The following is a 17,203-nucleotide window of genomic DNA, read 5'->3' as shown; positions in this document are numbered from 1 at the left end:
GAATTTTGTTGTGTTGGAAGAAACTGGGGGTGACAATGATTAAGCTTTAATTAGAAATGCTGACTAGGAATTATCTTAAATGTGTGTCTAAAAACTAAGAAGGGTTTAGAATATAGGAGAATTTAGCAAAGTTGATTTAAAAATGTTAAAAATTTGTATTTTATAAAAAAATAATAAAAGGAAGATGATGTTGATCATTAAGGCAGCAGTAAGAATTGAGGAGACAGGTGTTATTTTTCATATTCAGACATGATTATTATATCATATGATAATAATATACACTACAGCCTGTTGATATCTAAGAAGCGACAATATATAAGCGACAATATGTAAGTTTATAGCTTCCTGTTGGCAAACCTGCAGTGATGTCATCAGGCTCCTGTAGGGGGCAGCAGTTGGCGGCGGAACACAGAGCATCACACTACCACCGAAGAAGAAAAATGGACCAATAGCAGCGCTGACATTCGTGTTTTGAATGAAACGCGCTTGATGGCAGTTCAACACATCGTTAGTTTACCCTGGACTCGTCACTTTTCACAACGTTGGATGAAGGCGGCTGGTAACGTTTGAACGGTAGTGTACTTTTACATAATTTAGAAAAATAAAATGCATTTTGGCTACCTTTGTAATGTGTGGGCACGCTAGCTTAAGCTTACATGAGTTACGTTAGCTAACGACTGAGGTAACGTTCCCCAAAGTAAGTCTACAAGCCTACGCCTTTATTGTTTTCTTTCCTAGCAACACATTATGTGAACATTCAGTGGCGTTTCGTGATTTTAGATAGGGTTGGGTTGTTATAAGCTCTTATAAAGGCGCTAAAAGGTTCATTTTTATCAAATGCCTGGACCTGACATGTCATTTAACGCCAGTAAGCTAGCTTCTTAGCCAGCTTGTTATCGTTACCCAGATTTCTCTGTAGATACTCGATTATATAATAGAAACACAGTTTTTCAAGTCTGTCTTAAAATAAATTGTACCTGTTTGAAGTAAGGTAATGAATACTTTCTCCTTTTGATAGTAAAACAGAAGAGTTCTGTTCTCAGATCAGTTTCACTGTGTAAGTAATGGGTGTCAAAATCAACAGTCCTCATACTGTCTTGGGCATTAATAAGATATAAGACTAATCTGATTTAGTGAAATCAAGGGGATGTCTGTCAAAGTTAGTATTTGTAGTACAAACACACTTTTTCTGGTACCGTTCCTTCCCTATAGCTGTATCTGTACTCTCCTTATATATAAATGTACACTACCAGTCAAAAATTTGGACACACCTTCTCATTCAGTGGTTTTTATTTAGTTATTTTATACATTGTATATTAATGCTGAAGACATCAAAACTATAAAAGAATACATATGGAATTATGTTGTAAACAAAAAAGTGTTAATCTTCACTATTAATCTACAACATAGAAAATAATACAAAAAAATAAAAAGTACTGAATGAAAAGGTGTGTCCAAACTTTTGACTGGTAGTGTCTACATTTTTAAAAAGCACTGAAAGATATGCAGTTGATTTATCTGACTCAAACTGATGAAGTTATGTATTTGGCTGAACTGTGAATGTCTCTTGTACAGGAGAAGAACTGTGGATTTTGTGCTTCAACACTAAATTGAAAATTGCATTATGAGTCTCGGGTGGCAGTATGAGCAGGATGATTGATTGAAGCTTAGAAAACCTGTTTGACCAATACCTAAGTGTTGTTTGATCAGCCAAACAGCTCAAGCAGCATTTTAAAAAAACAGGTTTTGTGTGGAATTTTTTTGTTTTCTCTTACAGTTGCACAAGTAATTTCAAAGAACTTCAGAATAATGTCCTCCAGGAAGTCCAGTTCCAGTGGGGAAGACCTGGTAAGACTTTTTCTCCCTGTCATGTGCCGTCAACAATGTTAAGTTACTATTGAGCAAGCGAGCTAACAATGATTCAACTTTTGTTGATGCTAGCCTCTCAGCAGATCTGGAGAACGTACCCCTCTGAGAAGCCTCGACAATGAAAGTCTGCACGTATCGACTCCATCATCAAGGTTCAAGTCAAAATCACAGCTCAGTACTGCTGCTGTGAAAAAGGTGATGGTGGCTTTATGCTAACATTTGGAAATACTCTCATTGTTTTAAATGCATTCAAGACTTTCTCTGACCCGCTCATTCTTATCAACAGGTTGACATTCCTCTCAGCAACCAAGATCCCCACTTGCACTGTCCATCCATTACTGATATGGCAACTGCTCAGACTGTTTCCGGACTTGGAGATGTAACATTTAAATCCTTCACCTGTGCTGGTGGTGAGGTTGAGATTCCAGGCTCCTCATTGTGTGAAGAAGAGAGTTTTATTTTGCCAAAAGACCAGGCTACATACAACAACGAAAGCGAAGATTCAGTCGCATCTCACAGTATGACAGTGCAGTCATGCAGTGAACATATAGAACATCCCTATCACAATCCTGAGATGAAAGAGTCTTACTCTGTTGATATCAGTGCAGCATGTCTTACCAACACTACACTGACCTCTGGAGACCGGCATGACAAACAAGCAACTGAAGATTTAAGAGATTTTCAGAATGACTGCTGTGAAGAGAAATTTGTCACTTGGAAATCCTTCGTCGGAGATATGGGTGAGGTGGAAGTTTCAGATGTCACCAGACTACAAGATGAAACCATTCCTTTACCCAAGACAGAATTTTGTGAACCTTTACAAGATAACAGTGTAAATTTAACTCACTTCTCTGTCGACAGTTGCCAGCTGTGTCACGTTGAACATGCTGATCATCCATACTGTAGCAGTGAAAAGCCTATTGTTCCTGTTATCAACACCTCCTCTGAAATCTCAAGTTCTGACAATCTTTGTAATGGACTGAGTGATGTAACCTTCAAGTCATTTAACTGCGCTGGAGGAGAGATTGAAATTTCAGAGAGCACCAAGTCTGCAGATGAGACTGTTCCTCTACCAGCCAACCACACTGTAGCCTACAGTGAGTCTTACTGTCATGGTGTGGATCCAAGCATGTTAACTGGAGACCATGATTTGCAAAGCTGCAGTGAGCATTTAGATCACCCATACTGTGATGTTCAGAAGTATTCATCACCTCCACCTGGCAACCTTTCAACAACCCAGGAACCATTTCCCTGCAGCATAGACGCTGTAAGTGTTAAACAGAGAAGCTTGGTGGTAGCTGATAACCAGGCTTCCAGCCAAGAGAGCGATATATTCATCTCTTTCTTCACAGCTGATGGTGAGGCTGAAAAATCAGATGATGTCAAATTGTTTAGGAAGACCTCCTCTCCACTCAACGACCAGGCTGTGGATCACAACAGTGTATTTACTTCTGCTGCACAGCATCACATTCAAGACGACTATAAACAACCCAACAGCCACTTGGAAAACGATGAAGCTGTGGCAGACACTGACCCCCCAGCTATTAGTGGATCTTCACTGACTAACGCATCTTTAAAAGCTTTGGATAATGAAACTGTTCAATGCCAAGAGCAAGAAAAATCAAAGTATACAATTCAGCCTGAGGACAATGATTTGCCTTCAGTGGTTCATGGAACTGAGATTTCTGACTGCAGCCATCATGCAGCTTTGGCAGAGAGTTCTGCACCTGGGGAAGTGCAGCAGCATTCAGAACATGTCTCTCAAATGTACTCCACTGAGAGACCCTCTGAATCCAGTGAGGCAAAAGACAGTGCCCTTGGTCCATCTGGAAATGGACCTGCTCTTTGTAACTCTGCAGAAATACCTCCTGCAGAAAACTTTGCTGATGTTTTGAAAGTCTTGTCAGAGTGTCCCTCAGCTGCCTCAGCTTTGGAAATCCTCACTCCTGTTGTCAGGAGAGCCTCTCAGTATTTATTAAAGGATCGTGGGAATCCTGCTCAAAACCAGTTTTTGTCTGATGATTCTGCTCTTGAGGGCGAGAAAAGCTTCTTGGCTCCTGTTAACATCAACGCCACTGGGTTGTGGGCAGACCACTTAGACAGCCCCATACCTCGCCCTCTGTTCAACTCCACAGCACTGGGTTTCAAGCCTTCGGCAGACCCAGTCACAGAGCCGGTTGAGGACTTGGCAGAGAAGCTCTGTGCAGCGCCTCAGTCTAAAATTGAGAAGCCAGTTCTGGATGTCCCATTGATTCCCGATGGTCCACTTCAGCAGCAGCTTCGGCAGATGGCCGAGTTCCTTCTCTTGGCATCGGGAAAGATGGGCCTGGCTGGTGTCTCTGCATCTGTTCCAGCTCCGACTGCCTTCATGGCCCTATCAGCTAGAACTCCTCCTGCAGAATCCCACAGTGTCTGTGTGGGTACAAGTCCTGTGAAGCTGGTGGACCACAGCCTTAACACATCTGGCCTTTTTGAGAGGAAGAGGGAGTTCACTGTGGTTGATGCCTGCACTGTGACTGATCCTATTCTGTGGAAGTGAGTGTTCTCTTTATATTAGTCATTTACTCAAATTTAGATTGCCACTGATGATTTGTGATTATGTAGTTAACTTATTTAGCTTTGCTATTTCTTTATCTGCATTCTTGGTTCTTTTTGTTTATGTGGTGTCAGTTTACCTCCAGGCAGCTTAGAGTGTCTCCCCAGGCCGGAGCTGGAACAGAGGTTAAAGACCAGCATGATAATGGTTGAGGCCCTGGTGCAACAGTTGGCTGCAGCCAGGGCACAAGGATGTCCATCTGCAGGCCCTGCCCCCTCAGACCTGAGGGAGAAACTAGTGCAGACAGATCACACCGAGCTCAGTCAGGTAAGGACGCGTACTATTCATTTGTGTATTGAATTCTTTCACTGTGATGATGCACTCAGTTTAGACATCATAGAGATCATCATTTGTGTTTAAAGTAGCTAACTGTTTTGTATTTTCTGTAGACCACAATGCACAGAGACCTATATATGGAAGCTCTGAGCAGGATTGGTGAGTTGGAGCTCGATGGACGTTCTCTGCAGAACCTCATGCAGTGTATGCAAGACATGAGGATCACCATGGTGAGACACAAACCACCTCATAACCACTGGTCTATGTTGTTTAAGCTTTATAGATAGAATGCTCTGATCCGTCAGTTTGTATAGGGGCTTTATGCACCTGTACAATAGATAGTTTGTTTTTCTGATTTGCATTATTTTATGCAGGACGGAAATAGTAAGAGTAAGTGTGTGTATTTGTCCCAACAGACTTCTTTAAGTGGCGACACAGATGCTGCTCTCTCTAACATGAAAGAAACAGTCGACATTGTCAAAGAGGACCATGAAAGCCTCGTTTCACATGTAAGTAATCGTGTCCTCAATATCTTTCTCACATAACACTAACAGCATGCGTGTTTCTATGATTTATTTTTTTTTTTTATCAGGCAATCACATCATAGTATTTTACTAACTGTTGTGTACCCTTCCTTGTTGTTTAGTATGGGCACATGAAGTCTCTATTTGAGAAGTCAAAGGAGGCCCAGACAAGAATGATCCAGAAGGTCAAAGAAGCTCTTCACCAAAGGAATGACATGAGGATCCAGATGGAGGAAGCCTTCGCAGTCAAGGAGGCAGTAAGCGCTAATCATGAAATTGTTGTGGGGACTTGGTGGTTTAATGTACACTACTGCTCAAAAATTTGGGGTCACTCAGACATTTTTGTGTTTTCCATGAAAACTTACACTTTTATTCATGTGCTAACATAACTGCACAAGGGTTTTCTAATCATCAATTAGCCTTTCAACACCATTAGCTAACACAATGTAGCATTAGAACACAGGAGTGATGGTTGCTGGAAATGTTCCTCTGTACCTCTATGTAGATATTCCATTAAAAATCAGCCGTTTCCAGCTAGAATAGTCATTTACCACATTAACATTATGTCTTGACTGTATTTCTGATTCATTTTATGTTATATTCATTGAAAAAACTGCTTTTCTTTCAAAAATAAGGCCATTTCTAAATGACCCCAAACTTCTGAACGGTAGTGTATGTGCAGTGGTATGCTGGATTTATGGATAATCTTTCAAAGTGCTGTCCAAAAGTATTGCCAGTTATGTTGTGTTATGTGATATTGAAGCATCATTATATGTATATCTGGTTGACTGTTTGCAGACCTTCAGTGCGATGGATCAGCTGAGGACACACTGTGCCACAGAAATTTCAGCTCTAGAGAAGAGTGTGGGGTGTCAGCAAGAACTCTTGACTGCACTAAACCAGACCTATCCAGAACAGGTACAGAAACAAGGGAAAACAAACAGCTTGACAGTGAAGTATTAGGTTTAACGTCTAGCACGTCTAATTTCTGTTTTTGTCTCTCTATTAATGCAGGTTGCATTAAATAAAACCTGTAGTGAAACACTGACATCAGCTGCTGATCTTTTGTTCCAAACCATGGAAGAACAGTCCAGCTTAATGAAGGAAGTATGTTCAATGTATTAACTATAGACTGTAGGCATATAACTAAACCATTATACTGTATGTTGGGATAGATATAAATTCATCATAGCCAAAAATAACTACATATCCTTATGTCAGAATGGTAACAGCATTGTTTGATATCTGATAATGATTCTTTTGCATGGTCATCTTTTCATAGCTCTCCACAGTCAGGAGCCTTCTGCAGAAAACTGCTCCCATGCTGCTGAGGTTGAATGAGAAGGCAGCTGCTGCTCTGAGAGAGCGGAATGAGCATATTTCTGCAAGAGACCAAGCCATTGAAGAGCGAGAGCAGGTCACATGTCCATATTTTAGTTTGAACACTTACTGCCTTGTGCCTCTTTTCCACTTGCTTCATAAAAAATCTAATTATGCTCATCGTTTCCACTAATTTGCACTCAGCAGATTGAAGAAGAATTGAATGAAGCTCATGTGAATCTCCAAACTGCCAGAGAACAGATTGGTGATTTAAATCTGCAAGTGACAATTCTGACGTCAGGTAAAAACGGACATAAATCCGTTAAACGTCCTTTGGTTATTCCATCCCCTCATTTCTCAAATAAATCTTCGTATTAGCCTATAAGTTTGGTAGCATTTTTCTTCTTCTTCTGTTTTTAAAAATAACTTCAGAGATGAGTGTACTGCGACAGAAGCTGACAGAAAAAGAGGAGGAGACGGGTCAGCTAGAGAGGAAGGCGACGGAGCTGTCCGCAACAGTTTCCTCCTCGTTGGCCTCCTACACTTTCTTGGAGCAGGCTCTTGCTGCTGAGTCTACAAAGTACGATCCCCCTCCATTTTTATCGAGAAATTTAGCAACAAAAATGCTTTCAAATGCAGCATGTGTGTGCTCAAAACTGAATGTTTTTTTTCAGGTTGCAGCAGTCATGGAAAGACATACAGCAAGCCAATGAGAGAGCAAATGAGTAAGTGGTGACATTCCCTGATTAACTGGAGTTATTTCCACATGCAGTCATATGTTGTATGCATTCAGATGTTGCAGAAAAAGCATCACCTAATGCTGCAGTATATGTTATTGTCTGTGTGTCCAGGTTGGAGGCATCACTGGGTCAGTCGGAGGAGCGAGTGTGTGAGTTGAGTCAGGCTCTGGCTCAGAGTGAAGAGCAGCTCAATCAGCTGCAGATCCTCTCACAGTCTCAGAGTTTGCAGATCCAGCAGCTCCAGGACGTTTGTACACAACTGAAAGGCGTGCGGGAAATGAATGAGGTTAGCTCAGAGAGTGTATATGGGTTGGATTGTTTCTGTGACTTAGACCCTCTTACTGTTCCTTTATGTGGCTTTTGATGTAGGCTGTTGACTGCAAATACACTGCCCGTCCAAAAAACAAAAAAAGTCCCCACTTGGGTTTAGTTAAGCAAATAGGTAAGAGCCTTCCATTGGATAATTACTGCAGTGATGAATATGTTTCAGCTGCAACAACTTATTTAATCCTAGCTGATGCAGTGAGGAGCTTCTCATTTCTTAAACAACCATGTTGGAAGACATATCCTGTGGTCATGGAAAGGATGTTAATCTGTCTCAGAAGGGTCAAATTATTGGCCTGCATCAAGATAAGAAAACAACTAAGAAGATTTCTGAAATTACTAAAATGAGGTTAAGAATCGTCCAATGCATTATTAAAACCTGAAGGATAGTGGGGAACCATCATCTTTGAAGAACAAATGTGGTTGGAACAAAGTCTTAGGTGATTGTAGGAAATCAACAGTAGAACTCATGGCTATGTTTAATAGTGGAAGAAAGAACATTTCCACATGCACAATGTGAAGGGAACTCACAGGATTGGGACTAAACAGCTGTGTAGCTCTAAGAAAACCACTGATCAGTGAGGCTAATCAGAAAATGGCTTCAGTTTGCTAGGAAGCATAAAGTTTGGACTCTGGAGCAATGAAAGAAGGTCATGTGGTCTGATGAGTCCAGATTTACCCTGTTCCAAAGTGATGGGGGCATCAGGGTAAGAAGAGAGGAGGATGAAGTGATGCACTCATCATGTCTAGTGTCTACCAGCCTGTGGGGGTTTAGGGTTATGATCTGGGGTTGGTCAGGTTCAGCAACATTATGTTCCCAAAGAATGAGGTCAGCTGACTACCTGAATATACTGAATGACCAGGTCTTTCCATCAATGGAGTTTTTCTTCCCTGATGACATGGACATGTTCCAAGATGATGATGCCAGGATTCATGGGGCTCACATTGTGAATGAGTGGATCAGGGAGCATGAGACGTCATTTTCACGCATGGATTATCCTCCACAGAGTCCAGACCTCAGTCCCACTGAGAATCTTTAGGATGTGCTGGAGAAGACTTTGCACAGCGGTCTGACTCTCCCATCATCAATATAAGATCTTAGTAGAAAATTAATCTGGACAGAAATAAATGCTGTGACATTGCAGAATCTTATCGAAACAATGCCTATGTTTGTTAGAGTGTGCAACTTTTTTTTTTTGGGACGGGCAGTGTATAATCTGAGGAATTGATGGGCCTTAATCTAAAGAAGTACTTTATTAAAGTAAAATTCTTTGCATTATGTAATTAATTTTGTAGCTATGTCCCTTGTAGTCTAATTGTAACTGATCATGCATTTTAAACTATAAAAGCTTTTTGGTTAATCTGTAATCTGTCAGCAGATTTCTGATCATGAGCTGCTGTTGACAGACATGTTCAGTCATCATAGAAGTGCTATGTGACTTCTGTCTTATGGTTGATTTCTAGGTAAGTGTTCCTGTTGTCTTTTCTGCTTTAGTTCTTACAGGTGGAGAATGAGTTGGCAAGGGAGCAGGTGGCTGAAAGTGAGCGTTTGTTGAGGGAAAACATGCAGGGGCTTCGAGAGAGGAACATTGAGTGCGAGGACCTGAAAGGAGAACTTTTCCAACTTCAGTAAGTTCAAGTTAACACCTATGTAATCTTGTCATTTTTGTATTTTCTAACTTCATTACTGAGCACTTGCCATCATCAACTGACTTTGTGCTTATATATTTTTTTGTTTTTCACTGTATCTATTATATTTAATCAAATGTGCTTGTAAAATATTTGTCAAAACTTTTTTTTTTCAATTTATGTGAGTGAAACTAAAGGAAATATAAAGCAATGTATCTTTTTTTTAAGTATGATTTGATCAAGATAAAAAAAATTTCTCTGTGTGTAACAAGTCCTTGAAAACCTCTGTCTTGTTGTAAATTTGTTTTTGTCTATATGCTGAACAATAACTTACATGTTTGTGTATGTGTGATGTAGGCTTGAGAACGGGAATTTGCAGGAAGAGCTGGAAACCACAAGGACCAAAGCCAGTGCAACGCAGCTGGAGCTCGTAGAGAAGATGGCTCAGGCAGTCACTGAGATCACTTTGCTGCATCACACACTGAGGGGACTGACCAACGAGCTACATGCTGCTCTCAGTGACCAGGTAACAATCAGCACAGTAACACAACTTAACCACAGTTTATCAGGTTTGTCCCACAAACTGTTGCATGGGCTCAGACTTGAATAATGTAGATCCATACAGCATGCAAAGCGACATCTGTTTTTTCTAGTAAAATTAAGAATGTGTTACTTGTGGTGGTTAAGGACCTATGAAGCTATTTTTAGATGACTTGTTTCAGTTGTCAGTCAGCTATGACAAATGCCTGCATTTTGTGTCCCTGTGGTTTTATACTTCCTCATGTTTTACAACTGAAATTGTTTTTATAGCAACATGTACAACTGAGAATTCAATTCAGTTCAATTTTATTTATATAGCGCCAATTACAATTCAGATAATCTCAAGACGCTTTGTAGAACCCATATCCCTGAACCCCCAGAGCAGCCCTAAGGTGACAGTGGCAAGAAAAACTCCCTTTTAATGGGAAGAAACCTTGAGCAGAACCCGGTTCTTTATGTGGGACCCATCTGCCACTGGCCGGATGGTTGAGAGGGACAGAAGAGGTAGAGGGGGTGGGGGACAAGGAAACATGTAACACACATTGGCAAACATGCATGATAAGCTAGATGATACATACAAAGTACAAGCCAACAATGAAACTCATTCATAAGTTTACTGTTTTACTGGCATTAAATATAATACATATATAGCGAGTAGTAAGATGCAAACAATGTGTAGATGAGCATATCAAGTACAGTGAGGGTGATGCAGAACAGATTGGTGGAAATGGGCAGCTGGAAGCAGTGGGCTGGAGGAAGGTCAGCAGCAGCATCCCACAGATGGAGACTAGGCCACTTGGTGGAAGAACATCCACACATCTGAAGCATCCAGCTCTGGGACCAGGGACACTTGGAGAGAGGGCACAGGGAGACACAAAGTGAATGGAATGCAATAATGGCATATATAGTAAATATGTATGTATGTATGTATGTATGTATGTATGTATGTATGTATGTATGTATGTATGTATGTATGTATGTATGTATGTATGTATGTATGTATGTATGTATGTATGTATGTATGTATGTATGTATGTATGTATGTATGTATGTATGTATGTATGTATGTATGTATGTATGTATGTATGTATGTATGTATGTATGTATGTATGTATGTATGTATGTATGTATGTATGTATGTATGTATGTATGTATGTATGTATGTATGTATGTATGTATGTATGTATGTATGTATGTATGTATGTATGTATGTATGTATGTATGTATGTATGTATGTATGTATGTATGTATGTATGTATGTATGTATGTATGTATGTATGTATGTATGTATGTATGTATGTATGTATGTATGTATGTATGTATGTATGTATGTATGTATGTATGTATGTATGTATGTATGTATGTATGTATGTATGTATGTATGTATGTATGTATGTATGTATGTATGTATGTATGTATGTATGTATGTATGTATGTATGTATGTATGTATGTATGTATGTATGTATGTATGTATGTATGTATGTATGTATGTATGTATGTATGTATGTATGTATGTATGTATGTATGTATGTATGTATGTATGTATGTATGTATGTATGTATGTATGTATGTATGTATGTATGTATGTATGTATGTATGTATGTATGTATGTATGTATGTATGTATGTATGTATGTATGTATGTATGTATGTATGTATGTATGTATGTATGTATGTATGTATGTATGTATGTATGTATGTATGTATGTATGTATGTATGTATGTATGTATGTATGTATGTATGTATGTATGTATGTATGTATGTATGTATGTATGTATGTATGTATGTATGTATGTATGTATGTATGTATGTATGTATGTATGTATGTATGTATGTATGTATGTATGTATGTATGTATGTATGTATGTATGTATGTATGTATGTATGTATGTATGTATGTATGTATGTATGTATGTATGTATGTATGTATGTATGTATGTATGTATGTATGTATGTATGTATGTATGTATGTATGTATGTATGTATGTATGTATGTATATACACACATACAGTAATATGTATATAGTAATACATAGGTAATGAGAGAAGGGCTCAGTGCATTGAGAGATGTCCCTCAGCAGCCTAGGCCTATAGCAGCATAACTAGGAGATGTTGAAGAAGAAGTCACTTGTACATACATGCAGACTCCAACTGACCAGAGTCGGCCTTAACTATAAGCTTTGTCAAAAATGAAGGTTTTAAGCCTTGTCTTAAAAATAGAGAGGGTGTCCGCCTCCCAAACCCAAACTGGGAGCTGGTTCCACAGGAGAGGCGCCTGATAACTGAAGGCTCTGCCTCCCATTCTACTTTTAGAGATTCTAGGAACAAGTAAGTCTGCAGTCTTACAGCGAGAAATAACTTGTAAGACAGAATTTGGTTTATGTCTTATGTTTCAGAAACCAGAACTAAGAAAGGATAAAGAGCGACAACCAGTCCGCAACATGGAGCGCTGTCACTTCTCCAGCTCCTTTGTAGACAGCATCATGGTGGCATTAACTGCTGAGAAAGAGGAAGATGCTGAAACAGACACTCGATCAGGTATTGCTGCTCACTCCACATGTGTCTTTGAACATCTGTTAGTAAGGATAAGAGCTGATCTAAAAATACAATTTATGATGATGTGATGTAATTATGTTGGTTACTAGTTTAATTTACATGTCTTGAATATACTGCATGCTCAGCATGTGTCTCCTTTTTGGAAGAGAGGCACTAAAATGCTTAGTAGTCCATTTCCTAAAACGAACACGGTGTTCTTCAAGTAGGAAGCAACAATGATGTGTTCTCGTGCTCCAGTAATTGTAGCTGTTCCTTTCACACACTGTTATTCTTGTCCTTTCTCTGTTATCTGCTAATGGAATTAGCACATTTTCAGATAATAATCGCTGCCTCCATTTTCTGGCTGTCATCTAAAATCTACAGCTAAAATTGTTCACTGTGTTTTGAATTAACACATGACTCACATGAGTAATTTTGAGGCAGCCATTGATCTGCTGAGCCGGACTCTGGGCAACAGGAGCTGTAATTAAGTGAATATTGTGCACTTGCATGGGAAAATCAAATGACAGAACTCAAACTCAGTAGATAGAGAGCTTAAATGTCATCTGATGACTTCAAACAGTTGAAAATCTAGGCTGAAGTTCGCTGTCTCTTCAGACCCCTCAGACACACCGGAGCCACAATGTGACATTTTGTCCAGTCAGACTAGCGCCTTCACCCGCATTGCAGCCGTCACCCCTAAAAAGAATTTGAATGCAGCAAAGTTTGAACCAGAAGAAGAGCAGCAGAGCAGTGTGGCTGAGCTGCTGGCTGACCTGGGCAGCACCGTCACCGAGCTCGTCGGCACCCTGAAGTTGGTACAACAACGCAAAGATGCTCAGCTAGAGGAGCTGCACAGCACCGTGTAAGTGCTATTAAAATTCTGAGTTCGGGGAATGGGAAGCTGATTTGAGATTGTGGCTAATACATTTCTAGATGAATTGGGAATTTATAAATTGACTAATTAGCTGACCTTTTTTTTTTTTTTGGTAGTTATTAATTAACTAATCTGTTTATGAAATGTTACAAAATCATAAAAGGCCCAACACAAGTTTCTGAACGCAAAAACACTCAGCTTATAGTAATGGAATATGGAGAGAAGGAGCAAGTTCTGATTTTTGAAAAGCAGGAATCGTCATGTTAATCATTTTCAGACTATTTAGCCTAATCTGCTAATCAACAGAAATGCATCTGCAAAAATTTAGACCACGGGTGTCCAACATAAAGCCTGCAGGTCAAAACTGGCCCTCCAGAGGGTCCAATCCGGCCCGCTTGACGACTTTGTAAAGTGTAAAAATTACAGAGAAGACATTAACTGGAATTTGTGAATTTGTAAAACTATAATTTAAAATAATTTCTAGACCATGACAAGTTGTTTTGACCGTAAAGTAAAATACTAGATTGCTCATTGTTATTTTGTCATTTTGTGTCTCATTTTTGTAATATTTTGTCGTTTTTGTTTTTTTGTCTTTTTTTGTCTGACTTTTGTCTTTCTGTTTCTCATTTGTCGTTCTGCGTTTCCTTTTTGTCTTGCTTTTGTTTTTTGTCTTGCTTTGTTTTGTGTTTCGTTTTTGTCATTTTGTTTCATGCTTTTGTCATTTTTGTCTCATTTATGTCATTTGTCTAATTTTTTGTCTTTTTTGTTTTGTTTCCTGTCATTTGTCTAATTTTTTTTGTCATTTCGTGTCTCACTTTTGTATTATTTTGTCTTGTTTCTGTTTTTTGTCTTTTTTTAAGTAAAATACTATGCCGTTCAGTTCCAGATACCTGAGACTAAATGTTTTGTGCTTTTTTTGGTAGACACTCTGTGATCTCTAAGTTGTAATGTGTCAATGATAAACTGAGGCATAATGTTGTTGAAATTGAATTTATTTTTCTTGACTAATTTCAGGTTGTTCATAATGTTTTGTAAAAAGATAGTTCCTTAAATGTGAACATTTTCAGAATGTACTTTTTGTACTAAAGCAAAGGAAAAATTAGGAGTTGTGGTCATTTATATGTTGTTATGCTCTGATTTTACTGGTCACTTCAGATCAAATTGGGCTGAATATGGCCCCTGCACTAAGATGAGTTTGACACCCCTGATTTAGGTCATCAAATATTGATGCTACTTAGTTTTAGTGATGTTGAAATAAAAAAACTGCAGCTATTTTCTGAGAAAAAATGTGAAAAAAAACAGCTTGAGAAAGTCAACTGTGACCTAAAATAGAGTACACTTTGTTCACTGTTGTGGCACAGGACTGTCGTCTGAGTTTGATTTTGGTATATATGACCAAATTTGTCTCAAACAGAATGAATGTATGTCCTTTTAAAATAAATATTTTTTAGAAATCTGTAAGTAAGGGTTTCCTTGTGATAAGAAGAAATGTAAAATGATTCTACATTCTCTCCAAATTGACTAATTGGTGTCATTTTTATAAAAGAAAAGTAGCAAAATGTAAAATGTATGCCAATGCATGTCCCTCTTTAAGAATATCTAATGTGTTGTTCCAGCTGTGGCCTGCAGGTGGAGCAGCAGGCTGCAAACAGCAGACATGAGGCTGAGGTGTTGGAACTGAAGGGTCAACTCAGCCGTCTCAATAACCTGGTAGAGAGGGGAAATCAGGCTCTGCAGCAGAAAGCGCAGGTAAAGGACTGCTTGCACTCGACATCAGCTGCCGACTGATGGGAATGATTTATTCAAGCAGGCAAAAACACTGACAAGTTTATTTAACAGTGTTTACTTCTGTACAGGATGAGAAAACTGTGACAAAGTTGATAGCAGAGGTGCAGGAGGCAGAGGAAATCCTGAACAAACACAAGACTGACAACAGTGTAAGACTCCAAATGACTGTTTTTAAAGCACTTTGAATTCTCCCAGTGTAGGCCATTGTCTTAATTTTTGTCTAAATATTTGTTGATTTTCCTTTTTTTCTTCTAGGATTTGCGAAAAGATGTGACTGAGCTTCGTCGTGCTCTCCAGCAGTCGAGGGTGGAGTCTCAGTTCCTGCGGGAGGAGATGAGGAAAACTGGCGGCCAATCAGCTACACCAGCACATTACATGGAAGAGAAGATCCAGTTGTTAAAAGAGGTAGGAAAATTAGTAGTAAACATTTGCATCTCCTCAGTTTTCATACTATTTTTGATAGAATATGTAAAAAATAAAATAATATATATATATATACACACACACACACACAGACACTACTGTTCAAAAGTTTGGGGTCACCCAGACAATTTCATGTCTTCCATGAAAACTCACACTTTTATTCATGTGCTAACATAATTGCACAAGGGTTTTCTAATCATCAATTAACCTTTCAACACCATTAGCTAACACAATGTAGCATTAGAACACAGGAGTGATGGTTGCTGGAAATGTTCCTCTGTACCTCTATGTAGATATTCCATTAAAAATCAGCCATTTCCAGCTAGAATAGTCATTTACCACATTAACAATGTCTAGACTGGATTTCTGATTAATTCAATTTTATCTTCATTAAAAAAAACTGCTATTCTCTCAAATATAAGGACATTTCTAAGTGACCCCAAACTTTTGTACATGTAATGTACATGAATTAAAATTGCTCCATATTAGCTAAAGTTGCTCTAAAGGAGTTAAAGTTGCTCTAAAATTAAATTTGCTCTATATTAATTAAAGTTACTATACAATAGTTAAAATTGCTTGAAATGAGTTAAAGTTGCTCAAAAATGAGCTAAAGTTGCTCTAAAAGAATTAAAGTTGCTCTATTAATTAAAGATGCTCTTAATGAGTTAAAGTTGCTCCATATTAGTTAAAGTTGCTCTTAAGAAGTTAAAGTTGCTCTGCATTATTTAAAGTTGCTCTATATTATCTAACGTTGTTCAGAAAGGAGTTACAGTTGCTCTATATTAGTTAATGTTGCTCTATATTAGCTAAAGTTTATGTTATTGCTTAAAGTTACTCTTAATGAGTTAAAGTTGCGCTATTTTATTTAATGTTGCTCAAAAATGAGTTAAAGTTGACCTACACTACTGTTCAAAAAAGTGACCCTAAACTTTTAAATGTCTATATTCTCAGACATCTCTTGAATTTCTCTCCTGTAGGTTCAGCGACTGAAGGCGACTCTTCAGGAAGTGGAGCAGGCCAGAGTTAAACTCCTTGAAAGAGCAAAGAGACACGTAAGTACCGAATATCCAGTGCTACACGTATTCCTGACTACATACCAGAATTTTTCTCTATTGCGGTAGAAAAGCATTAAACGGTCTTCATGCCGTCGACGACTCGATCCGGGATATTCATGCTTTATCGTCTCTCACAGCAAATCATCCATCAGACCAACCAGCAGAAAAGTGAGAATGAACTTCAGTTATTAAACAACATGATCAATAAAGTCAGGGAGGTGAGAGACACTTTTTATTCTTCATCTTTGCTGTCCTGTCTATGAATAGAACGCATGTTTAGATAGAAATGTTTTCATTTTTGCCTCGCAGACGTTGCTGTCCCTGCCGGAGATTGTGAAGAACTGCGACCAACTCCAGCAGCTCGTTGAATACATCGGCTGACATGTTTTGTTACGGTCGCTTGTGTTTGTTGAATTTATGTCTGTTATGTTTTAGCTTTTCGTGGCTGTAAGTGTTCAGATTTTTTAGTAATAATAAAGTAATGTTCAAGTCTTTTTTGTGTCTTATGTTTGCTTTTAGAATTTTAAAAGAGGAAAAAAATCACACAACTTAAAATGAATGTTTTAAAATATTAATAGCAGCCGTCATGGATGCTATCAATAAAATACAGAATACTGAATACACTGATGGGCCAAGCTAAACCTTGAATGCAAAACATATGATTTAAATAATTACCACTTAGACCAGGGGTGTCAAACATGCAGCC

At 38.6% G+C, this 17,203-nt stretch overlaps 1 protein-coding gene across 1 annotated transcript; it reads left to right on the top strand.

Moving 5' to 3' along the window:
• The first annotated feature begins 435 nt into the window (after nucleotides 1–435).
• Nucleotides 436–16,991, top strand: spag5 (sperm associated antigen 5). Its single transcript, XM_023295293.3, has 25 exons — nucleotides 436–573; nucleotides 1,778–1,848; nucleotides 1,942–2,064; nucleotides 2,156–4,404; nucleotides 4,540–4,732; nucleotides 4,855–4,971; nucleotides 5,158–5,250; nucleotides 5,388–5,522; nucleotides 6,064–6,183; nucleotides 6,280–6,372; nucleotides 6,548–6,682; nucleotides 6,793–6,886; nucleotides 7,018–7,165; nucleotides 7,260–7,310; nucleotides 7,437–7,611; nucleotides 9,145–9,278; nucleotides 9,636–9,804; nucleotides 12,216–12,357; nucleotides 12,973–13,219; nucleotides 14,848–14,980; nucleotides 15,088–15,168; nucleotides 15,275–15,424; nucleotides 16,420–16,494; nucleotides 16,635–16,715; nucleotides 16,807–16,991. Exons 2-25 carry the CDS (start codon nucleotides 1,810–1,812, stop codon nucleotides 16,876–16,878), a joined length of 5,049 nt encoding a protein of 1,682 aa, XP_023151061.2. The 5' UTR covers nucleotides 436–573; nucleotides 1,778–1,809; the 3' UTR covers nucleotides 16,879–16,991.
• Nucleotides 16,992–17,203: the final 212 nt, after the last annotated feature.

This window comes from Amphiprion ocellaris, chromosome 4 (genome assembly GCF_022539595.1).
Source record: "Amphiprion ocellaris isolate individual 3 ecotype Okinawa chromosome 4, ASM2253959v1, whole genome shotgun sequence".
Classification (NCBI taxonomy): Eukaryota; Metazoa; Chordata; class Actinopteri; family Pomacentridae; genus Amphiprion; species Amphiprion ocellaris.
The sequence above is the reverse complement of the archived record's forward strand: the minus strand, read 5'-3'. Positions and strand labels throughout refer to the sequence as shown.

Bases quoted from the DNA above. Each gene is read 5' to 3' on its own strand.
- spag5 (XM_023295293.3), top strand. From the start codon at position 1,810: ATGTCCTCCAGGAAGTCCAGTTCCAGTGGGGAAGACCTG. The intron at 4,972-5,157 runs GTGAGACACAAA...TTGTCCCAACAG, and splicing joins AAGACATGAGGATCACCATG to ACTTCTTTAAGTGGCGACAC. The intron at 6,887-7,017 runs GTAAAAACGGAC...AAATAACTTCAG, and splicing joins AGTGACAATTCTGACGTCAG to AGATGAGTGTACTGCGACAG.